Below are 25,350 nucleotides of genomic sequence, written 5' to 3' on the forward strand. Positions count from 1 at the left end.
TTCATCTGTAGTCTTTTAGTTTATATCTTTTCCAAATAAGACACTTCACAGCAAACAGCCACAGCACCTTGATTGCTGTCAACAAAGTTGATAATCATTTTGTGATACCTTTTATCACCTAGGCAGCATTCAGTTTGTCCTGTCAGAAACGATATTAAACTTATTCGGATCTGGATCCAGATACAGTTCTCAGATTATATAAAGTTATTTTGGTTAAAGCTTTTGTATTTTATAGCAGTAACAGCCTCCCATTTTTTCATGTCTTAGGTTTGCTATAGAAGTGAGAGCATCTGTCTGTAGGATGCCCCGCATTTTGGGGTCAGCCAGTGGCTTTGTGTTGCTATTATTTAATGCATATTGTTTCCAGAATTTCCTTTAAGTTAGGAGTTGGATCTAGAGGTTTGATTAAGTACAGATTCCTTTTCTGGTACGAATACTTCACAAATGGTGCTCTTTGTCCCATAGAGAAAAATGCGATACCTCCTTGCTGCCCTTGAGTGATGAGACTGAACAGGAGCTTCGGCACGTCTGAGCCCGTCGTTATCAAGTCCCCATCAGACGCCAGTGATCATTGCCTTTGTCATTTCATTAGACGTGACAACATTTTGATTTTCTAATTCCAAGTCATTCTCAGTTTTTAATTGTGCTTCCTGTAAAGTGAACAGTGTGCCCTGATCATTGATTGTGCTGAAATAGTCTTCCAGGAACGGCAAGGCAGGCGAGGCTTGTCTCCCTGTAGTAATCTTCTGAAAGGGGAGTCGGTACCCTAACAGCCTCCAAAGGTGACCCGTGTGGTGGCGGCGTTTGTCTGTCCAGCCGTCCTGTGTGCCCCCACCTTGTCCGTCTTTGGCCCTTGGGAGCCCCTCCCTCCCTCGCTTTCCTGTTGCTCCTGTGATGTGACCACAGGGTCTCCCATAGCTCCCTTGCTTTCATGGTGAGATGTTCCAGGCTCACCTCAAGTTGAGCGACGTTCTGCAGGATGACTGCTCTGGGAAAGTGCGGGTGAAAGATGAGGAGAGACTGAGGGGCTGTCCCGGTTCGAGGGAGACTGGGAAGAAGCGACAACTCAATGCAGTGTGGGACCCTCGATTGGATCCTGGCATAGAAGGAAGGCGTTAATGGAAAAACTAGCGAAAGCCAAAGGAAGTCTGTAGAGTCGACCCTTGAGCAGTGCAGGGCTTGGGGCTGGAAATCCACGTCTGACTTCACATGCAGGCCTCCGCATCCACAGTTCTGTCCTGGTGTCAGCCGGGATAGCGTCTGCCGTTGCCGCCAGCCACGGGTCCTGTGGTCCTGCAGTGCTTTTGCACTGAAACAAATCTGCCTTGCCCGTCAGTGGCCCCAGTGCAGGCCAGACCTCTGTTGCTTACAATAAAAAAGAGAGTTTAGGGATTTTACTTAGCTTACTTGATTTTATGTTTGTATTTCCTTTGATGCTGAAAATCGGAGTATTTAATGGAATTATTACTTTATCCTATCAGTGTGTATAATATGTAAAATAGTTTCAAAATAATACCAACATTGACCCCACAGAACTAGCCTACTGAATGTATTTAAAGATTTCTTTGTGAATTTTTAGGTTTTTACGTGCAAAGATTGTCTTTTAAAATCACTTAGGATAGTTCTTCTCTGGATATTTATGCCACTAACTTGATATACAATTAAGTTTATTTGAGATTGATTTGTATTTTTAAGGATTGTTTTGAGTGTCCAGAAAGACTAAACAAAATCATGAAGTAAACATTTCTGGTATATATGAAAACAACTCTTTAGAAACAGAAGAGAACTAGACTCCCTTAAGTATTTAGTAAGTTCAGTAAAACTTTTTTCATGTAGCTTTGACAGATGAGATTAAGAAGGCACTGCTAGTGCAGAGACCTCTAGGTAGGAAGGAGGGCCCTTTCATGTCAGCTCTCTTTGCTTTTCCGTGTATAGAGAGCTGAAATCAGATCAGGAAAATGACTCCTTTTACTCAGCTCATTAAGGCTTAGTGAAGGCTGCCTCTGAACACTATCAGGTTGTCAAATTATTAGGTCTGAGACCAGGAAATATTTTGCTTTGATGTAGATCCGTTTTCCCTTCACAACCGAGACCTACTTTTTGGCCAAGAAGCAAGGGTTGGAAGTCCTAAAACAATTTTGGTTTCTTGAACAAGTAATGAAACATTATTTTGTTATTTATTAGAACCATTGTCCATATTTGCATTGTCATACTCTACAGCCTTTTTTTAGATTCAGATATTGGATAGTAAAGTATAATTTTAATGTTCTGTATCTTTGTACTGCTTGCGTCATGAGATGAACATTAGTAACCCCTTCTGCTGGCAGCCTTTCCACTCGTAGGACTTAAAGAACAAACCGTCTGTATGTCAGGTCGTAATTAAGAGATGCTGTGGTGTGGTGTGAAGGTTACTTGTTTGTGGATATGGGCTGCGTGGGGGCGGGTCAGGAGCCCTGTTCTGTTGTCCTAACTACTGCCATGGTTGACTTTCCAACCTGTGTTATACAGCATTTCGGACCCACAGAGGTTGACAGGCTTGTGTCAGAACATCATGTTACTTCCTTGTGAATATTTCAATATGCAGCTCTAAAAGGAAGCGTCCTTTTCTTTTTTAATCGAACATAACCACAACGTCATCATCACATCTAAGAAATATAGGAATTCATTAACACATCACATATCCCATCACTATTACTTCCCTGATTTTTTCAGTTTATTTGAATCAGATGAAGACATAGAAACAAAATAAAGCCCTAGTTTTGCCCATATGTGTCTCGTCTCCTTTTGTGTTGAAGAAGCCAGTTTCACAGAACCCCTTGGCATTCCTCTGTGCTTGCGTTGCTGCAAGTTTGAAATAAGATCACATCCTGGGTTTGTTGTCTGTTTTGCAAGACTACTTCCTGTCTGGTGGTGGTGCTGTTTCCATTACAAGGCACATAATTTCCGACTGAAAAAATACAGGTAGTGTATGTTGTAAAGGACTCTTGGGGTTGATTTTTTTCTCTTTTGGCTGTCATATCTCGTTTTGAACCAAACATTTTTTTTCCTGTTGAGAATCTTAAAAATCAGAATAGTGGTAAAAGCATCTGCAGCCCCTTCTGTTAGTTGTCTGGGTACCAGTCTACATCTCCATTTTCTGGATTTTACACTTTAACACTTTACAAACTATTACAGTTAAACATGTTTGTCATTCAGCCTATATTGTGGAAAACATTGATGTCCCTGAAACTGATTTGTGTCAAGCACTTGTCCTCTGCCGGTGGTTTACAGTTCCAGACCTGCCTTAAGGCATTTAAGTGCCTTTATGCTTTTGTGGTTGATGACACACTTGACAGTTAGGGTGAGGTCACCTTTGATCCTCAGATCATTTCATTATCAGGGGTTTGGAGAATTTATCCTAAGCAGATTATTAAGAATAGGGAGTGCCAACAGAGAAACGAAACCCTTACCTGGTTACCTAGAGGGACAGAGACAGATAGCTTTTAAATGTCTTCATCTGGCGCTTGGATAGTGCGTGTTTCTAGAAGCCCCTCAAGAGTCGCTGGGTTGAATTTTGCCGTCCTGATTGTGTGATGCCCTTGCTTGCTGTTGAGAAGAGGGCACGCCTGGTCTGATACTCATCGTACGAAATCATGACAACTATCATCCCTTCTGAGGCGGTTACCTTCTTGGGAAGAGCACATGAGTCCTGTGTGTGGAGTGCGGCGTCTGGCCATTGAGCTGAGCGTGTGCTTCAGCGGCTGCCTCGCCTACGAATGCCCTGTAGTCGCGTTGCTTTTGGTTTCTTTGACTCACGGTTGTGAAGGGATTCCTTTTAAACTAATTATTGCTTATTTCTCCTGACAGCTGTTTTCCTGGGAAGAAATGAAATTAATGAGACTGGCCGAAAACTCTCTCTGTATATTAAATTTGGGATTCATTCATCCCAAATTGGAGTTATTAATTTTCTTTCTGGTTTTAGAAAGTGGGTTTCTGAGCACGGGTGCATTTGTGTATGTTAGCATTTGGTTTCTAAATCTTGGCATATTATTGTGGTTACCAAATTAGTGTGAAGAGGAAACTTCTTATTCAGAAAAACAGATACTCTTTCTTGGGTGCGTGGAAATTATGGGCAGATTTCTTTAAACTTCTCATACTCCAGAGGGAGAAACGCGTCCTGGAAACCCGCGTGGTAATTTCATTTGAGGATCTGTTACACTCTGTACTTCAAGTTACCGCCTCCCTGTCTCTGCTTCACAGTATCGAGCCCTTACCGTTCAGCTTCTCCCGGTGGAGCCTCCACTGCAGCAGCTCATGACTTCTGATCAGGACGCTAAGGTCGTGGCTGAACCGCAGGGCCAGCGAGTCCAGGAAGGAAAAGACTGCGCTCATCTGGTGCGTGTGGGTCCTCCCGCCCCGACGGCAGAGCCTGCCATCTGCGGGGCGCCTGACAGGGCTTATGGCCCAAGTGTAGATGTTATGCTCTGCATGGACTTAGGGGTGTCTCAGTGCAGGGAGTTGCACGGGTCTTAGAGCTGGAGAAAGCAAGCACCGTTTATAGCTCTCAGTACCAAAATCAGCAAGAAAAGTGCAGTGGTTTATAAATAGCATTATAGCCATTGTAGTGGTGTTTATTTAAAGAGCTGCATTAGAATTAGACATTTTTAGTTTTAACTGCCTTTGTTTATTGTAATATTTTATCCTGTCAAGCAGTAATCTGTAAAGTTTCCAAATGGCATTGGGAAAAGTAGATTTTCTTAATTTTCACCATTGAATTTTACTTACGGTATTCAGTCAGAATTTCAAAATATTTTAAATATCAAGACTCCTACATTTTGAATATCTCACTGAATTTCTTTTTCATGTGAAAGTGTGCTTTTTTTCAGTGGGTTTTGCTTTGCCAAATTACTGTGGTTTGAAAATAGTTTCTTCACATTGTAGTGATGGTATGTTTGGTGTTTTCAATTTTACAGATGAATGGTCCCATATCTCAAGCCACTTCTCAGACCAGCTCCATCCCAGCTTTGAGTCAGGTAATTCATTTCAGGGATTCGTCACAACTGAGGTTCACAGGTGTTACGTGTAATAAAAAAAAAAAAAAAGGAAAGAAAGAAATGTCAGCGTTCCCTAAAAGGGGGTGAGTGGCCCCCTGGGGTGCAGAAACTGTCGGTGCAGTGCACCTTGGAAGACCTCTGTGGGTGTTCTGTGTGTAGTTCTGCAGACAACACTGAGCCATGTGTATTAATTCATTTCATGTATTCGTCACAGTGTCTTTAATGCTTCACTGATCATCTGTTGTATGTATATGATTAGCTTTACACGTTAATAGCCCGTGTTCCTTAAAGCACAGAAGTCACAGTAAACTTTTACTAAGAAGATTGGTTTCGGAGTTGCCGTTGTGGCTTAGTGGTAACGAGCCCAACTAGCATTCAAGAGGATGTGGGTTCGATCCCTGGCCTCACTCAGTGGGTTAAGGATCCAGTGTTGCCTTGAGCTGTGGTGTAGGTTGCAGATGCGGCTCGGATCCCATGTTGCTGTGGCTCTGGCGTAGGCTGGCAGCTACAGCTCCGATTCGACCCCTAGCCTGGGAACCTCCATATGCCGTGGGAGCGGCCCAAGAAAATGGCAAAAAGACCAAAAAAAAAAAAAAAAAGTAGAGTCAGGTGCTTTTAGTTTGGCAGTTTTTTAAGTTATAAATCCTACAGAAGTTTAGAAGTAAGTCAGCCTTTTTTTTTTAAAGTAAAAATTTTAAAGTAATCGTCTAAAATTTATAGTATCAATCCCCCCAAATTATCAGCAGCTTGTGTAGCAATTAAAGGCTAAGATTGATTGTTGATCTGTTTCTAATAAGGTAGAATTTAAAAAATTAAAAGACCCTATCCAGACTGTTATTTCATTGTTGTTATTCTCTTATATATGTAGGATTTTTGACATACTGTATTTTACATTTTTTAAAAATCAATTTTATAATGTTTTAAGTAATTTAAAATCTAAATATAAGACTTGTAGCAGTCTAAGAGAGAAATTATACAAAAGTCATTATGGAGTTAAAAAAAAACTTTTAGACCAAATCTCCCTCTTCCTCTTGGTTGATTTGCAGTCCAGTATAAACCTATTGCTGGGCATAAAACTAGATTCTGGATTCTATGGGTGGGTTTTTTATTTTTTTGGCTTGTTTTTAAAAATTGCTTTGTGGAGTTCCCGTTCTGGCTCAGTGGGTTAAGAACCCTACTAGTATCCATGAGGATGCAGGTTCGGTCTCTGGCTGTGCTCAGTGGGTTAAGGATCCAGTGTTGCCATAAGCTGTGGTGTAGGTGCAGATAAATCTCGGATCTGGCATTGATGTGGCTGTGGCCTAGGCCAGCAACTGCAGATCCCTTTTGAACCCTAGCCCGGAAACTTCCACATGCTGCACGTGTGGCCTTAAAAAAACAAACAAAAACAAATAATTACTTTGTGGGTAAGAAGTGAGATAAGAGCTATGTAGAAAAGAAGTGTAGCAGTTGAGCCAGAATTCAGTGTTTTATTTCTGTGGAGAAATAGTTTTGCGACTAGTCCTGCATACATACTTGCTTTGTCGTTTTTAAAAGTTGATGTCCTAAGCAGAATATCCCATAGCTAGTTCTTGGTCCAGCCCTGCTGCTCAGTAGCCCTGGGGTCCCTTGGTCAGATCACACCTCTGACACCTGGTTTTGTAAACTGTGGATATACTATTTACCAGTTTTTCAGGGTATTGCACACTTTAGGTTTTCATAGGATCATCAGATACTAGAGCTGGAAGGGACTGTGAGAGACAGTCTGGGCTCACAACGTATGTATTCTTTGACGCTTTGTAGCAGACGAGCTTCTCTGGAAGGTAAGTCATGTTGGGTGGTACATGCGCTTTTGTGCGGCTGTGATCAGTATGTACACAGCTCCCCTCGTGTTTGCGCACATGGCAGGGTTCATCTGCGTGTCATCTTGGACTTGGCCTGTCGCAGTTTCTTCATGTTGATTTGCCATCTTTTCTTTAGCCTGTTTGGGTTTTGGTTGCATTTGACTTGTTTATTTTTTTCCTCTCCTATTATAAATGGCATTACCTTGAGCATTTTCCTAACTGGCATTATCCATGGCGCACCTGAGTGTGCCATCATAATTGGCGTTGTGGCTCTAAGTGTCAAAGCTCAGCTTACAGTTAGGATTGGTGAGTGAGTGTGCTTAGCAGTCTGATTCAGAAACCTTTCTCTGTAAGGTTTGTCTCTGCCTCAGTTGAATGCAGTGTAAGGAGGAGACTTGCTATAGTGATGCTCAAATAAATGAGTAATTCAGGAGCCGGTTTACATTTATCCAGTGCCAACAGCACTCATTTACCATACACCTCCTGCCCTCCCACCCAAAACCCAGCAGTTACAAGTCTAGCCAATCAGCACCAAACAAAGTGATCTTTTTTTGCCTTGTTTTAGTATTTTAATTTTTTTCCGCTGTACTTTTTTTTTTTTTTTTTTTTTTTTTGCTTTTTAGGGTCGCAGGTGTGACATATGGAAGTTCCTGGGCTACAGTCGAATAGGGGCTACAGCTGCCAGCCACAGTCACAGCAATGTCAGATCCGAGCCACATCTGCATCCTACACTGCAGCTCATGGCAACATTGGATCCTTTGACCCACTGAGCAAGGCCAGGGATCGAACCTGCGTCCTCCTGGATAGTAGTCGGGTTCGTTTCCGCTGAGCCACAATGGGAATTCCCACCAAAAAGTGATCTTAACTAGAGAAAGCTGAGTCCCAGAGAGTCGTAAGTAGGAAGTGGTAGGTCTAGGATTTGAACCTAGGCAACCTGGCTTCAGAGCCAGCACAAGAAGAGACACGTCTTTGGCATTTGTTGTTTCCTTTAGAGAGAAAAACAAGTAGAAAGTAATACCAGAAACAAAACCTAGCTCTTGTCAGCTGTTTGGGAGCTCCTTGTGTTGCCCCTGAGCAGTTGAACTTAATTTGGGATAAATCTAGAGGATTTTAGGTGGGAAATAGCATGACTTGTATTTTAGGATTATTTTGACCTCATTGTATTAATATAATAATATCATAGGGAGCTGAGAACAGAAGCAAAGAAACCAAATAAAGAGAGACTATTAAGGGAGTTCCTGTCGTGGTGTGGCAGAAACGAATCTGACTGATAACCATAAGGTTCCGGCTTTGATACCTGGCCTCGCTCAGTGGGTTTGGGCTCCGACGTTGCCATGAGCTGTGGTGTAGGTCGCAGACGCAGCTCAGACCCCACGTTCCTGTGGCTGTGTAGCCTGGCTGCTACAGCTCCAATTCGACCCTTAACCTGGGAACCTCCATGTGCCGTGGGTGTGGCCCTAAAAAGCAGCAAACAAATTATTAAGTAGTGAAGGTGAAAAATGATGATGGCTTAGACTGGGAGCTCTGGAGGCGCATTCAGCGGCACCGGTTTATAGGTCGGCTGTAGTGGTCGGGGGAGGGAAAGGTGAGTGAAGCAGAGTTGAGCCGCTTAACTTGATGGGTGGTGAGAAGTAAAGGTTTGTAGAGGGAAAAAAACGAGAAGTAAAGGTTTGTGGAGGGAAAAATCCACTTGGTAGAAATTTTACTGAGCAGTGAAGTGGGTCACTGGGACCAGGTGTACCTCATTAGAGAGGTTAGGGCCTGAGATGTAAATTTGGAATAAACGAATAGATTTTTTTACTACGTTTATTTTATAGAAAAGAATATTAAAGCCACTGCTGTATATGTGAGTTAGGTAACTGAGTTACCTAAAATTTTTAAAAATTACAATTAAAAGTAATTGAGTTGCCATTTATTTTTTTATTTTTTGTCTTTTTAGGGCCGCACCCAAGGCATATAGAGGTTCCCAGGCCAGGGGTCAGATCAGAGCTGAGCTGCTGGTCTGTGCCCCAGCCACAGCAACACCGGATCTTTGACCCGCTGAGCAAGGCCAGGGATTGAACCTGCATCCTCACAGATGCTAGTCAGATTCGTTTCCTCTGAGCCACAATGGGAACTCCTGAGTTGCCATTCAGAATAAAATAATGTTTCCCCTCTGTAATTTTCTTGAAAGTTTTTACATCTTGGAAGGATCTTCTCAGCTGTAATTGTTTATCTTCATTGGTTCATCTTTTTCACAGTTACCTGTATCGCTTATGTGTATATTTGATTAAAATTTATTTAAGAAATTATGTTCTGTGTTATTTTTCTTTAAATGTTTCAGATGTGCCTGCTTTATCTGGAGTGTTCTAAGACCCATTCAAGCAGGAACTATGTAGTGTTGCTCATTGCTATTTCTCTCAAGGCGTACTTAAATTGAGAAGAAATTCTGTTAACATCAACATGGCAAAATTGTTAATTTAGCCATTCATTCTCAAAACATCTTTGTGTATATCATATATATATTTATGATATACATACTCAAAGAAATGCATCTGTATCTTTGTGGTGCCATGGGGATTACATATAACATTCCAGAGTTATAACTAATTTAAACTGATGCCTGCTTAACCTCAGTAGCACCCAAAGCTCTTGTCTTATGAAAGTCCCCTCTTCTCCCTATCCCTGGTGTCACAGATGCCATCTTCAGTGCCCTGTGGCTGTACCATAGATGTATACTTGTTTTTGTGCATTTGCCTTCTAAATCCTTCGGCTTTGGTTATCCGCTAATGTCCTTTCCCGGGGAATGTTCTTCCTCTGGTATCCCAGGGAATGTCAGAAAAAAAGTGAATGTCCATTTTTGAAGGATGGTTTTGCTGGATAAAGAATTCTTGGAGTTCCCTTGTAGCACAGTGAGTTAAAGACCTGGTGTTGTCCCTGCAGCAGCTTGGTTTGCCACTGTGGTGTGGGTTCAGTCTCTGCCCAGGAACTTCTCAGTTGACATTTTTTTGTTCAGCACTTTAAATATGTCATCTCGGAGTTCCCGTCGTGGCGCAGTGGTTAACGAATACGACTAGGAACCATGAAGTTGCGGGTTCGGTCCCTGCCCTTGCTCAGTGGGTTAACGATCCGGCGTTGCCGTGAGCTGTGGTGTAGGTTGCAGACGTGGCTCGGATCCCGCGTTGCTGTGGCTCTGGCGTAGGCCGGTGGCTACAGCTCCGATTGGACCCCTAGCCCGGGAATCTCCATATGCCGCGGGAGCGGCCCAAGACCAAGAAATAGCAAAAAAAAAAAATAAATAAATAAATAAATATATCATCTCGCTGCCTTTTAGCCTATAAGGCTTATAGTGATAAATTGGCTAATAATCTTATTGAGGATCTTTTGAGCTCTTTTTCTCTTTCTGTTTTGCTTTCAGGCTTCTTTCTTTGTCTTTGGGAAATTTATTTTTAATGTGTCTTGGTGTAGGTCTCTTTGCATTTAGCCTATGTAGAGTTTGTTGAGATTTATAAATTAATGGATTTCATCAAATATGGGAAGTTTTGGGCCCATTATTTGTTCAGATGGTCTCTCCTCCCCTCCTGGGACTCCCACGAGGTGTAGGTCGGGCCCTGTGATGAAGCCCCGAAGGTCCTTTCGGCTCCGTATGCTTTGCTTTATTCTTTTCCCTTCTGTACCTCTGCCCTGATGGTGTCAGTTGTCCCTACTCCACATTGGCTGAGTCTTCTGTCATGGTCTGCTTTTGAACCTCTCTAGTGAATTTTTCAATTCATTTATTGGACTCTTCAGCTCTGGAATACTTGTGGTTTTTTGGTTTTGCATTGTTTTTTAAGTGTAATTGATTTACAGTGTTGTGCCAATTTCTGTTGTACAGCTAAGTGACCCAGTCATATAAACACATAATCATGTTTCTCATGTCAACCTCATCACGTGTGGTTCTTTTTCTACAACTCCCGTCTCTTTGTCCATATTCTCGTTTTGTGCATATATTGCTTTCACGATTAACTGTAGTTCTGTGTTCATGTTTTTCCTTAACTCTTTGAGCATATTTAATATTTAAGATGATTGTTTTAAAGTCTTTGTCTAGTAAGTCTCGTGTCATCTTTCTCGGGAATGGTTCATGTTGTTCCTTTGAATAAGCCATGTTTTCCTGCTTCTTTGTATGCTTTGTGATTTTGTTATTGTTGAAAATTAGGCATTTGATTACATTTATAATACTGTAACTTTTCACATCAGATTCCTTTTTTGCCCAGGGTTTGCTGTTTGTTGTCGTTTTTGTCAAAGGCTATAGTAGTCTCATGCTTTTGAGACTTTTCCAGACTTTTTTGTTTAGTCGTTTTTGGCTGCCCTGTGGCATATGGAGCTCCTGGGCCAGGGATCAGATCAGAGCCACAGTTGTGACCTAAGCTGCAGTTGTGGCAATGCCAGATCCCTAATCCACTGTGCCGTGGTGAGGATCTAACCCACGTCCCGGTGGCTCCCAAAATGCCACTGATCCCATTGTGCCACAGCAGGAGCTCCTCCCAACTATTCTTGTAATGGCTATTCTTTGTCATGTGTATCAGTGAAGTTTCTTTCCTTTAACTTGTGTTCAGCTAATATTTTGACAGAGATTTCCTTTTTTAAAAAATTTTTATTGATAGAGTTCCCATCTTGGCTCAGCTGAAACAAATCTGACTAGTATCCATGAGGATGCAGGTTTGATCCCTGTCCTTGCTCAGTGGGTTAAGGATCTGGCATTGCCCTGAGCTGTGGTGTAGGGCGCAGACGTGGCTCAAATCTGGCATTGCTATGACTGTAGCATAGGCCAGTTGCACTCTGTTTCGACCCCTAGCCTGGGAACCTCCATATGCCACATGTGCAGCCCTAAAAATACAAAAACAAACAAAAAACAAATAAAACAATTTTATCGAAGTTGATTTACAATATAGTGTTAGTTTCTGCTGTACAGCAGAGTGACGCAGGTACACACACACGTGTTCTTTTTCATACTCTCTTCCATGATGGTTTATCCCAGGATATTGGTTTTAGTTCCCTTTGCTATAAATTAGGACCTTGTTTGTCTATCTGGTATATAATAGTTTGCCTCTGCTAAGCCCAAACTCCCAACCCTTCACTTCCTTAGCTACTTCCCATTGGCAGCCACCGGTCTATTCTCTACGTCTATTTTTGTGTCATAGATATGTTGATTCATGCTCTATTCCACATGTAAGTGATAGCATATGGTATTTGTCTTTCTGACTGACTTGGCTTAGTACGATAATCTCTAGGTCCATCTCTGTTGCTCCAAATGGCATTATTTATTTCATTCGTTTTTATGGCTGGGTAGTATTCCAGGGTGTGTGTGTGTGTGTGTGTGTGTGTGTGTGTGTGTGTCCCCACATCCTCTTTATCCATTCACCTGTTGATGGACCTTTAGGTTCCTCAGTGGCTTGGCTATTGGGAATAGTGCTGCTTTGAACATTGGGATGTGTGTGTCTTTTAGAATTAGAGCTTTCTTTTTTCCACATACATGCCCAGGAGTGGGGTTGCTGGATTATGTGACAGCTGTGTTTTTAGTCATCTGAGGAACTGTTCTCCGTAGTGGCTGCATCAATTTACATTCACACTAACATTGTAGGAGGGTTCCCTTTCCTCCACATCCACTCCAGCATTTATTATTTTTAGAGTTTTTGATGATGGCCATTCTGACTGTTGTGAGATGATACCTCATTGTAGTTTTGATTTGCATTTCTCTAATAATTAGCGATGTTCAGCATCTTTTCACATGCTTCTTGGCCATCTCTGTGTCTTTGGAGAAATGTCTCTTTAGGTCTTCTGCCCACTTTTTGATTGGGTTGTTTGGGGGTTTTTTATTATTAAGTTGTATGAGCTGTTTGTATATTTTGAAGCTTAAGCCCTTGTTGGTTGCATTATTGAATATTTTCTCCCAGTCCGTAGTTTGTCTTTTCATCTTGTTTATGGTTTCCTTTGCTGCGCAAAAGCTGATAAGTTTGATTAGGCCCCCCCCCCTTTTTTTGGTCTTTTTGCCATTTCTTCAGCCGCTCCCGTGGCACATGGAGGTTCCCAGGCTTGGGGTCTAATCAGAGCTGTAGCTGCCGGCCTACCAGATCCAAGCCGTGTCTGTGACCTATACCACAGCTCTCGGCAATGCCAGATCCTTAACTCACTGAGCAAGGCCAGGGATCGAACCCGCAACCTCATGGTTCCTAGTCGGATTCGTTAACCACTGAGCCATGACAGGAACTCCAGGTCCCATTTTTTTTTTTTTAATTTTGCTTTTATTGCTATTGCTTTGGGGGACTGACCTAAAAAAATAATCGGTATGATTTATGTGAGAGAATGTTTTCCTTGCGTTCTCTTTTAGGAGTTTTAGGGTGTCACGGCTTCTATTTAAGCCTTTGAGGCATTTTGAGTTTTTTTGGTGTATGATGTGAGGGAGTGCTCTGCCCTCATTGATTTAGATGTGACCGTCCAGCTTTCCCAGGACCACTTGCCAAAGAGACTGTCTTTTCTCCCTTGTATATTCATGTCTCCTCTGTTGAAGATTAATTGACCGTAGGTGTGTGTTTATTTCTGGACTCTCCATTCTGTTCCATTGATCCATCTGTGTCTTTTTGTCCCAGTACTATGCTGTTTTGATTACTGTAGTTTTGTAATATTGTCTGAAGTCTGAATGTTAATGACTCCTGCTTTGTTCTTTTTGCTCAGGATTGCTTTGGCAATTCTGGGTCTTTTGTAGTTCCATATGAATTTTAGGAGTATTTATTTTAGTTTGGTGAAGTCATGAGTAATTTGACAGGGATTGCATTAAATCTGTAATTGCTTTGGTTAGTATGGCATTTTAACTATATCAGTTATTCCAATCCATGAGCATAGGATATATCTTTGCATTTCTTTGCATCATTTTTTATTTTATCAATGGTTTATAGTTCTCAGGGTATAAGTCTTTCACCTCCTTGGTTAGGTTTAATCCTAGGTATTTTATTTTTTATGCGATTTTAAATGAGATTTTTTTTTTTTTTTTTTACTTCCTCTTTCTGATATTTCATTGCTGAAGAAATGCGACAGATTTCTGTATCCTGCTCTCTTGCTGAATTCATTGATCAGTTCTCATTGTTTTTGTGTGGAGTCTTTGTGGTTTTCTTTTTCTTTCTTTTTCTTTCCCCTCCCCTCTTTTGGCCACCCTGTGCAGCTTATGGCATTCCCAGGTCAGGGATCAGATCTGAGCCACAGCTGTGGCTGGATCCTTAACCCACTGTGCTAGGCCAGGGATCAAGCCTGCAAACCAGCTCTCCAGAGGTGCTGCCAATCCCATTGCACTACAGTAGGAACTCCTTTATGGTTTTCTATATAGAGTATCATGTTATCTGCATAATAGAACAATTTTACCTCCTTCCTTCCAATTTGGATACCTTTTCTTCCTTCCTCCTCACCCCCCCAATACCATGTTGAATAGAAGTGGCGAGAGTGGGTGGGTATCCTTGCCTTGTTTCCAGAAGGCTTTCAGCTTTTCACCATTTAGTATTATTTGGCTGTGGGTTTGTCATAATTGCTTTTTTCTTTTTTTTTTTTTAGGGCCACACCCGTGGCATATGAAGGTTCCCAGGCTAGGAGTCTAATCTGAGCTTCAGCCACCTGACTATGCCACAGCCATAGCAACTCAGGATCTGAGCCTCATCTGCGACCTATACCACAGCTCACAGCAATGCTGGATCCTTAACCCATTGAGTGAAGCCAGGTGTCGAACCTGCAACTTCATGGTTACTAGTCGGAATCATTTCTGCTGGCTACAATGGGAACTCCAAGAGTTTTTATCATGAATGGATGTTGAATTTTATCAAACGCTTTTCTTCCATCTACTAAGTTAGTCATGTGGGTTTTGTTGACGTGGTATATCTCATTGATTTGTGTATGTGCCTTGGAATAAATCCAGCTTGTTCATGGTGTATGATCCTTTTTAATGTGTTGTTGGATTTGGTTTCTTAATATTTCATTGAGAATTTTTGCATCTATATTTATCAAAGAAATTGGCCTGTGATTTCCTTTTTTGGTTGTGTCTATGTCTGGTTTGGGTATCAGGGTGATGGTGGCTTCACAGAGTGATTTTGGGATTGTTCCTTTCTCTTCAGTCTTTTGGAAGAGTTTGAGAAGGATAGGTATAAGTTCCTTTTTGAATGTTTATTAGAATTCCCCAGTGAAGCCGTCTAGTCCTGAACTTTTGTTTTCAGAGAGTTTTTTCTGTATGTTGCAGATTCTCTTTCACTTCTTGTGATTGGCCTGTTCAGATTATTTGCTTCTTGATTCGGGTTTGGCAGGCTGTATGTTTCTAGAAACAAGCTCATTTCTTCTAGGTTATGTATTTTGTTGGCAAATAACTGTTCATAGGATTCTCTTATGGTTTTATGTATTTCTATGGTATTGGTTGTTATTTCTCCTCTTTCGTTTTTTATTTTGTTTATTTGGGTCCTTTCTCTCTTCTTGGTGGGCCTGGCCAGAGGTTTATTGACCCTTTCAAAAAAACAGCTCTTGGTTTTACTGATTTTTAAAAATTTTTTATTTTTTTATTTTATTTTATTTTATTTTTTTTCATTTTATGGCTGCACCTGGGTCATGTGGAAGTTCCTGGGCCAGGCATTGAATCTGAGCCACAGCTGCAGCCAACACCGGATCCTTTAACCTTTTGCACCTGGCCAAGGATCGAACCTGCACCTCCATAGCACCCTGAGCTGCTGCAGTCAGATTTGTAACCTACTGCACCATGGCAGGAATTTTAAAAAAATTTTTAATCTCTATTTATTTTCTTTCTGATCTTTATTATTTCCTTCCTTCTGCCAACTTGAGGTTCTCTTTGTTCTTTTTATAATTTTATAGGTGGGTAAGTTTGGTTGTTTATTTTTTATTTTTCTTGTTTTTTGAGGAAGGCCTGTATTGCTATGAACTCTTAGAATTACGTTTGCTGCATCCCATAGATTTTGAGTAGTTGTATTTTCATTGTCTTTTGTCTTGAGGTATTTTTACAAGTTTCCTCTTTGATTTCATTATTGACCTTGGTTTTTTAGTAGCTTAATTGTTTAATTTCCATGTAATTTTTTTTTTTTTTTCACATTCCTCTTTCTTCTCTGGAGTTCTAGTTTCATGCCATTCTGGTCAGAGAAGATGCATGAAATAATTTCTCTCCTAAAATTTGTCCAGGCCTGTTTTTTGTGTCCCGTTTTTGGTCTTTCCTAGATAATGTTAGTTGTGCCCTTGAAAAGAAGGTGTGGTCTGGGTTTTTGTGATGTAAACTCTTGAAGAGGTCAGGTTTAACTGTGCTTACTTCATTCAGGATCTCTACTGCTTACTGATCTTCTGCCTGGAAGGTCCGTCCGTTGATGTCAGTGGGATGTTGGCGAGTCCCACTGGTGCTGTGTTCCCGTCACTTTCCCCCTCACGTCTGTGAGGGTTTGTTTACGTACCCGCTACTCCTGTGGCGGGTGCACCTGTGTTCATGAGTGTGATGTCCTCTTCTTACAGGGATCCCTTTATCCTTGTATCATGATACAGTGTCCTTCTTTGTCTTTCTTTCCTTCCTTACCTTTTTTTTTTTTTTTTTTTTTCTTTTCCATTTTTGGCCATCCTGCAGCATATGGAGTCCTCAGGCCAGGGATCATATCCCAGGCCACACTTGTGACGTGTGCTGCAGCTGCAGCAATGCTAGATCCTTTAACCCACTGTGCTACGTACGCCAGGGATCAAACCTGTGTCCTGGTGCTTCAGAGACACGGTAGAGCCCATTGAGCCAGAGTGGGAATTCCTTCTTTGTCTTTCTTCATAGTCTTTGTTTTAAAGTCTGTTTTGTCTGGAGTTCCCGTCGTGGCACAGCAGAAATGAATCTGACTAGGATCCATGAGGACGCAGGTTCAATCCCTGGCCTCACTCAGTGGATTAAGGATCTGGCGTTGCCGTGAGCTGTGGTGTAGGCCGGCAGCTCCAGCTCCAGTTTGACCCCTAGGCTGGGAACTTCCACCTCCATATGCCATGGGTGTGGCCTTAAAAAAAAAGTCTGTTTTGTCTGATAAGAGCGCCGCTGCCCATGCTTTCTGGTCATTTCCACTTGCATGAAATAGTCTTTTTCTGTCCCCTTACTTTGCATCTGTATGTGTCTCGCACCCTAAACTGGTCTTCTGTAGGCAGCACGTGTAGGTTCTTGTTTTATTACCCAGTCTCCAGTCTGTCTTTCGATCAGAGCACTTAGTCCATTGACGGCTCACGTAATTGTTGGTAAGTATGTATTTACTGCCATTTTAAACCTTGTTTTCCAGTTGATTTTGTGTTTCTTCTTTGTTCCTTTCTTTTTGTAGTTTGATGGTTTCCTTTCGTATTATGCTTGAGTTTTTGCGAATCTAATATATTTTTGGTTGTGGTTACCCTGATTTTCAAATATGTTCACCCATTGTTATATCTACTTGCTTTAAACTGGTAGTCATAAGCTCACGCATTCTTACACCCCGCTGTTTTCTTTTCTTTGTCTTTTGTCGTGTGAGGGCTGAACCCGCAGCATGTGGGGGTTCCTAGACTAGGGGTTGCATCGGAGCTGCAGCTGCCGGCCTACACCACAGCCAAAGCAACACTGGATCTGAGTAGTGTCTGTGATCTACACCACAGCTCATGGCAGTGTCGGATCCTTAACCCACCAAGTGAGGCCAGGAATCGAACCTGTGTCCTCATGGATACTAGTCGGATTTCATTAACCACTGCGCCATGATGGGAACTCCCCCCCACATTTTCTTACCACCTTTTAAGTGAGAAGTTTTTCCAGAGTGTCATTGATTTTAATTGTTTTTCTAATAAGCTAGAACACTAGATAAACTCTCACTGCATGTAATTTTTTTTTTTTTTTTTTTTGGTCTTTTTGTCTTTTTTGTTGTTGTTGTTGTTGCTATTTCTTGGGCCGCTCCCGCGGCATATGGAGGTTCCCAGGCTAGGGGTTGAATCGGAGCTGTAGCCACCGGCCTACGCCAGAGCCACAGCAACGCTGGATGGGAGCCGCGTCTGCGACCTACACCACAGCTCACGGCAACGCCGGATCGTTAACCCACTGAGCAAGGGCAGGGACCGAACCCGCAACCTCATGGTTCCTAGTCGGATTCGTTAACCACTGCGCCACAACGGGAACTCCTGCATGTAATTTTTATACAAACATAAAACTTGATTGCCCAAACCTATAAAGTGGCAGGTGATGTTTTGCTGAAGCTACAGCCTCTTCGCAAGTGCTTGTGGTACTAGTTACCCAGAGTTTCTTTGAGTTGACCACAACCTAAACTGCTGAATGTTGAGAGAACAGCTTCCTACTACTTTTGCCAATTGGTTTCTCTGGTACACCTTGGTGTCACCTGCCATTCAGTGGGCACAAATGAGTTTAGGACTGTTTGTGATTAAAAAAAAACTGTGTTTGCGTCTTTTAATTCTTGCAGAGGCCTGCAGATTCCTTCACAGCGAGAGCGTCGAAGGTACAGGCGCCGCCTCAGAACGCCCTCCTGGGGAGAGGCCTGAAGGGCAGGTGCTCTGTGGGGCGGGAGAGAGGGTGGCCTCCTGAAGAATGGCGAGATTGGAGATGGGGAAGGAAGCCTGCTGAGTGGTGTGAGCAAAGACAGGATGTGCCGGGTTGGTCACTGGGCTTTCAAAGAGGAGTAGAGGAGGCGAGGGGATGGCAGATGAGAACGAGAGACCGTTAGGGAGGTGGGCCGGGCCCGGCTGTGAGGCCTTGGAAGTGCTCTGGGGTTTCTTCTCGGGCTCTCCTCAGCCACATCACAGTTCTTGCAAGCAGGAACTGGTATTGGCCTCGCTTTTACAAATGAGAAAACTGAGACAAGGAGATTCAATAATTTGCCATAGCTTACGCACGACATACACCTAGGCAGGTAAGCTCATGAATTTGTCCCCCCACCTGCTGTTCCCTCTAATTCTGCATTTAACGCCATGTGGCAGATGGGAGGTGTTTGTGTCATCCTGGGTGAAGAATCCTTTTTCGTGTGGATGTTTAGCTCTCTGGTGATGGAGCCGTGTAACACCGTGTATCCTCCTTATCTGTAGGGTGGGCTGGAGGTGTCAGCCCAGATGTGTGAGGTAATGGAGATGTGTGTGTGTTACATCTGCTGCTGTCATCGCCACCCTCTGCTGTGGTTTCAGTACACAAGCTTAGGCACATTCAGAAGTGTTCCTCTCGGAGTTCCCCTCACGGCTCAGTGGTAACGAACCCAACCAGTATCCAAGAGGATGCCGGTTCGATCCCTGGCCTCGCTCAGTGGGTTAAGGATCCTGTGTTGCCCTGAGCGGTGATGTAGGTCACAGGTGCGGCTTGGATCTGGCATTGCTGTGGCTCTGGCGTAGACCGGCAGCTGCAGCTCTGATTCAACCCCTAGCTTGGGAACCTCCATTTGCCTGGGGTGTGGCCCTAAAAAGACAAAACAAAAAACAAAAAAAAAAGTATTCCTCCTAGCTTCGTGTTTAATTAAGTAGAATTCTTAAACTTTTTTCATCCAAAACTATTGGTGTCTTATAAAATGTTAGTAATAGACCAGCCATGACTTAGAGATTCAAGTAGAAGAATCCCTCTCAGAGGAGCTAATAGAATTTTTTTGTTTTCGAAGTGTCATGTCTGAAGCATAAGAAGAAGAAGCATCAGTTGCACTGAGAGCAAAGTCAGCCCTGTTGTGTGGGTCTGCAGTCCCGGACCCCGGGATGCGGGCGACTGTGCTCCCACTGAGCAAAGCAGGGCCTCGTCCAGGGGGTGCGAAGGACTTCCTGCATCGGAGTGGCAGATGTAGATTTTCTTTCCTTCTCTTTTTGCCCTGTTCTTTCCACTTTCTTTACCAGAATTTTCAGACCTCTCTGGACATACAGCAATACAGCGAAGCTCAGTATATGTCCATTTTGAGCTGGAACAGTTGCCACCCTCCCATTTTGCTTTTATTTTGTCTCTTCCTCCCTCCACACACACAGTTTTTGCAAAGGGTTATGTCTGTGTATATTTACTTCACTTACAGGCGAGGCGCGCTCTAAAGCAAACCCAGACAGTATGCCGTGTGCATGAGCAGTTCAGCGTGCGTCTCGAATGGACACCAGCCGCTCTCATGCCTCGCACGGTTGTTCCTGCAGGCCCACAGGTGCCATTTCTCAAAGGCAGAAAATCGGGTGCAACCCTAAGCCCCTGAGAGTCTAACGAACGCTTTTTTACTGTTGTTTCCCTTTGGGGGATGTGCATGCTGACTCTCGAGGTTGCCACCATTCCGTGGGGTGTAACTCAGAGGCTGCGGAAACACCGCCAAAAAGGCCGAGGTCTGGAATTCCTTCTTCTGGCTGGGATGACACCTGTAGTTACCCTTTTATTGAGTTTATGAGAATAAGAAAAATCGTAGGAAAACTTTGTGTTGTTTTGTGTCTTTGGATGCAGCGTGCTGTTTGGGTTGTAATGCGTGGGGTGGAACGGCTCTCAGGCAGGGTCTGTTGGAATTAGGATTTGGACTTGAGTGGCAGGGACATGTGACTGCTGTGCAAGGGGTTATTTTTGGTAACTGGCTGTCGGCTTCTCCCCAGAAACCTCAGAAAGGGAGTGGGAGATGCACTTGTGGAGGCTCAGAAAGCCGCTGGCATTGTTATGTGAGTTCTTGAACTTTTGACCATGGGTTGTTGCTTCAGCAAAGAACTAAGTAGTGACGATGACAGTGAAAAAACTGGCCTGTTACAAGAATCTATGGAGGAGAAGGAACCAGAGACCAAGATAAGTAACAGTCTGTCTTCCTTCTCGGATGCCTTTGGAGGGGAGGCGAGGCCCCACGGTGGGGCCCGCGCGGGGGCCGGGGCCCGGAGGCCGCCGGTCGGCTCGCTCTCCGCTGTGGCGCTCGTGGTCCCAGGCCGGCACCGGCATTTAGGAGAGGCCGCCAGCCCGGAGCGTGGGGCAGCGGCCCAGCAGAGCTCTGGAACCGAGATCGAGGTGGTGGCAGACGTGCCAAGCAGCAGCAGCCGAGGGAGCACGTCGCCTGTGTCTGGCGGTGGGGAGAGGAAGGCTGACGGCCCTGCTCGTGTGGCCCTTGGAAGACGGGGGCCTCCAGGAGAGAGCAGGCCTGCAGGCCTCGCTGTCACAGACCCTGATGGCCCGGCCCCTGCAGGCAAGCCGTGTGTTCCTGGGTGTGGAACAGCTGCAGCTCCGGAGGGCTGGCTGGCTTGTCGCTCCCAGGGGCTCCGTCGAGGGGCCCAGGGCCCGGGGCAGCCAGAACCGCCCCTGCGGGGCCCGCCGCTGCCAGGTGGCCTGGAGGGGGTATTGACTGGGAAAACTGGATGCCGTTCTGAGCTTTTGAGTGACAGTGACCCACCCTGTAAAGGAAACTTCGATGGCCTTCAGGCAGCCACTTGCCCCAGGCTTCCTAAAACTGTCATGGAAAGGAGCACATTACGTCGTGTTGGCACACTCCCCACATTAAATGGTAACACAGACATGAACTCACAAGTGTGTGCGCACCCCAGCCCCAAAGTAGGAGGGGGCTGCAGTTCAGGACCGGGGGGCCTGGGGCCCGATTCTCATGTTCATGTCGTTAACGACGCTCCAGATGTTGAAAGAAATGGGGATTCTGGGCCTGGAACAGCCTGCGTGGGTCAGAGTGTAGACTCTGAAAGGGAAGGTGGTCACTGCGTAGAACCACTGAGAGACAGCAGGTCGGAGAGCGGTCTCCTTTCCCTGCGTCGGCATAGAATTAATGCCAGTTCAAAAAGACGTGCCGCTGCAGTGGGCTTTGGGAACAGGTGTCTTCCTGTTCGTGCAGATTTCCAGGCATCAGCCCCTAGCAGTCGTGATGGTCCGGGGCCCGAGCTTCTCCTGGGGCCGGAGATGCTTGAGGAGCAGCGGGGCCATGGCAGCTTGGGAACTGGAGGCAGCCGGCTTGCAGACAAAGCAGAATTGTCGTTGTGGTCTCAGAACAGCTGGTCTTATCAAGAGGAGGATGAAAGTTGCATCTTTGAGGGGGAGGGTTGTGCTACGAGGGCTTTCCGAGGGGCCTCTGCATGTCGGGGAGGTCTGTGTGCAGACACTCGGGCCGGCGAGGCCCAGGCCCACACCTGTGATTTGACGCCGTGTGCCGTGCAGGCAGCAACCGTGGAGGCTGTGCCCCCAAACAGCAAGCCTCCTGACGGCTTCAAGTGGCCCGGGAGTGCTGTCGTTTCCTCTGCGTGCGTGCTCACCCGGGCTGAAGAGGACAGTGGAGCAGAGGATGCAGCGTGTGCAGACAGCTCGGGGAGCGACCCCTGCAGACCAGAAAGCGCGGAACGAGGATCGCCCGGAGCCTGTCAGAGAGAGACCAGGAAAAGGGACATCGTGGGTGTCCAGGCTGACCCGGAAACAGCCCTTGACTGGGAAACAAATGTACGAAAATGCAAGGCGGAGTCCAGTTGGGATGTACTGGTTCGTGTTAGTTCTGGTGTAACAAGGAAACCTAATTTTGAAACCAATCAAATAGAAGAAAATGTAACTCAGGGAGTGAATGACTGCAGATATGAAGGGCCCAGCCTTGTGTCCCCCTTAAGCCGAAGTCAGAGACCAGGTACGCAGAGGTCGGGAGTAGAGGGGGCGAGCCCTGGAGACGGCGGGCGGCGTCTGCAACCAAAGCAGGTCTTCTCGCAGTCCGCTGGAGAAGCTTCTCTTGCCTCTGGTGGAGGTGCGTCGGGGAGTGAGCCGGAGCCTGTCAGTGGAGTCCAAGAGGAGACACTCGGTCAGGAGCAAGGCAGTGGCGATGGCGGCCTTGCAGGCCACGTGGGGCCACGCAGGGTGGGCAGACAGAGGGCTGCCGGGCCCATGGAGCAGGGGCCTGCCTTGAACAGGACCCTGGGTTTTGTGGAAAGTTCGCAGTTGGGGTTTGGAAGAATGGAGGTCAGTGACACTTGTGCGGGGTGTCCCTGCTTGGCGGGTGTCGGCCTTGCCCAAGGGGACGGGCACTCAGCTGTTCCCCCTGGTGGCCCAGGTGACAGCAAGGAAGTTGTAGTCCGAGATCCTGAGGACCTTGTCCCATCGCTCTTATCTGAAAGCCCCTCAAAGGGGGATGGGCAGAACTGCCCAGAGGACGTGTACTCCCAGTTTGTGAATGAACTTGCCTGGTACCCAGTGGGAGAGCTGGTAGGTCATGTGTTCTCTGAGGGACTGGCAGACGGTCCTGGATGTCAGGAGGGCTGCCCCTGGACGAAGGGAGTTGCAGAAGACGCGGGTGAAGAGGAACAGATACTTAGCGGGCACCTGCGCGTTAAGCCATGGGACCTGGAGATGGCTTTGGTTTGGATGGAGAAGCCCCCTTACCAGCCACCAGTGGCAGAAGCCGGAGTTACCTGGGGATGGCAGGATCGAGGTGGACAGTTAGTAAGTATGCCTCCTCGGTGCTTCGTGCTGCGCGTGCTGTGCTGATCTTTCTCTCCGATTGCTTTTACCTCAGAATTAACCAAGATTGAGCCTCAACAGCTGGCAGTCGTGTGAGTGTGGCTATGAAGCCGTAAGTTAGCAGAGCATCAGCTTAAGCCTTTCCAAACTGAGACTGTGAATTCAGTTCATTGCTGAGAGGGTTTAAGCCAGAACCTGTGTGTCAACTCACGGTAGCACCCAGCCCTGCACACCGGCCATCAGACGTGGCAGCGTGGCAGCGGCGTGCACGCCCCGCCCCAAGGCACCTCTGCCCAGTCCCAGTCTGTCCTGTCCTCGCCCCCAGCCCCTCGTCGGAGGGAGCAAGCATTTACCGGTGGTTGTCTGAAGTCGCTTCTAGGAGGTCACGCCTGCGCAGCAGAGAGGGAGCAAGTCCTGTGCTTTCCTTGCTGTCGGCAGGTAACTGTCTAGGGCGGGTCTAACCTGATGCCGGTACTGGCTCCAGGGCCTTGGTTCTGTGTCCTTTCAGTCAGGAGCACCCGTGCAGCTCTCGGGCCACAGTGCTCAGCCGTGCTGGCTTGGAGGAGCCTTTGCACCTGATCCTGCAGTGGGCAGCGAGTTCGAACCTCTGCCTCGCTCTTTTGGACGTGTATGCTTGTAATAGCAAAATCTCGTTTATTCAGTCAGTCGTTTGTTTTTAGTGATTTTTGTTGCATTAGGCAAGAAAAATGTAATAGTAAGGAGATTTCATGGAAATAAGTAGAAATTAAATCCTATAATTTAGAAAATTATCCGTTAACCTCCTTTTTTTTTCCTTTGCATGCCCACATTTGGGAGTTTTACCAGAAACAGTTTTGTTCAAGTTAATGAGTTTTGCTCCTTAGATGGTTGTGGAGTTGTGTAATCGTTTCCGTAAGTGGGCCTGGTTACCAGTGGCTGCGCCTCCGTGTTGAGCGCACATGGGTCCCACTCTTACACACGTCTGTGAGGTGCGTGTGCACTGTTCTGAATTAGCCTTTCACTTATGAGATGTGTCCAGCAGTGTTCTGATTTGACAGACCACATTTAATGACCATGCTTTTTGTTCAGAATTCCAGTTTGAAAGTGCTCGTCCAGATTCATTTTTGTGTTTTTAATTGTTAAAGTTGTGTTGGAATATAGTTGACGTACAAAGTTGTTTATTTCAGGCACACAGCAAAGTGAATCAGTGTACAGGTACACACATCCATCCCTTTCAGAATCTCTTCTCCTGTAGGTTCCCACACATCACTGAGTACATTTCCCTGTGCTGCGGGGTAGCTCCCTGCTGCCTGTCTGTTCTGCATCTAGCAGTGTGTTTAGATAAATCCCAACCCCAGAATTTACTCCCCACCCCACGTTCCCCCTTGGGTGAACATAAATTTGGTTTCACAATCTGTGTTTCTGGTCTGTAAGTTCCGTTATTACGTCATTCCTATCAGACTCCACGTACTAGTGATCCCATGTGATGCTTCTCTCTCTGTGCACAGGCAGACTCTTTGGAGCTGGTCTTCAGCAGCTGCCGTTGTGCCCTTTCCAGATCAAGGGCCATAGGTGTAGCTGTCAGGTCTCTAAAGCCTCTGGATTGCTCTGAATTCCTAACTTAGTGGCTAATCCAGCAAAAGTGCATGGTTACTTCACATTTTAAAATGAGTGTTTCTTTGCTGTTGTTTTCCTACGAATTTTGCACCCTGTGTCTCCGTTCCCCTTGCTTGGGTGTTTGTTACTCTGGTTCCTGCTCAGCCAGTTACTTGTTGGTAGGACCCTTCTGTCTCGTGTCCAGAAAATGCAGATGTATGATTTGGTGGGTTGTTTTTTTGTTTTTGGTTTGGCTTGTTTTTTTAATACTTGACTTACTTTATGGATTATTAAATATATAAAACTGTGCACTGGAGGCAGCCTGGCCTGGGCAGGGGGGCTCTCCGAAGCCTGGGTCCTTTGTGCCTGAGCCCCCGACCCCCGACAGGTCCTCTTCCTCCCCTTCTGCCTTGGGAGGGCAGGGCCACCCACCCAGGCAGGGTTCTGTCCTTCAGCTCCACCCCGAGGCCCGAGAGGGTGGGCAGGAGTAGGGGGACCGACGCCACCAGGTGCAGCCCCTCTGGTTTTCAGGCACGAGATG

At 45.3% G+C, this 25,350-nt stretch overlaps 1 protein-coding gene across 3 annotated transcripts in view; it reads left to right on the top strand.

Moving 5' to 3' along the window:
• Window positions 1-25,350, top strand: part of LARP4B (La ribonucleoprotein domain family member 4B) — an 86,299-nt gene that overhangs the window by 19,945 nt on the left and 41,004 nt on the right. Inside the window, exons 2-3 of one of the 3 annotated variants that reach the window (XM_021065070.1) lie at window positions 4,240-4,374; window positions 4,953-5,012. In XM_021065070.1, the coding sequence (XP_020920729.1) occupies window positions 4,294-4,374; window positions 4,953-5,012 (141 nt within the window). In that variant the 5' untranslated portion in view covers window positions 4,240-4,293. Of the gene's footprint in view, window positions 1-4,239; window positions 4,375-4,952; window positions 5,013-17,885; window positions 23,217-25,350 lie in introns of those variants that run through there. The other 2 variants (XM_013980372.2, XM_013980371.2) reach the window with 2 other exon arrangements.

Source organism: Sus scrofa, chromosome 10 (assembly GCF_000003025.6).
Source record: "Sus scrofa isolate TJ Tabasco breed Duroc chromosome 10, Sscrofa11.1, whole genome shotgun sequence".
Lineage (NCBI taxonomy): Eukaryota > Metazoa > Chordata > Mammalia > Artiodactyla > Suidae > Sus > Sus scrofa.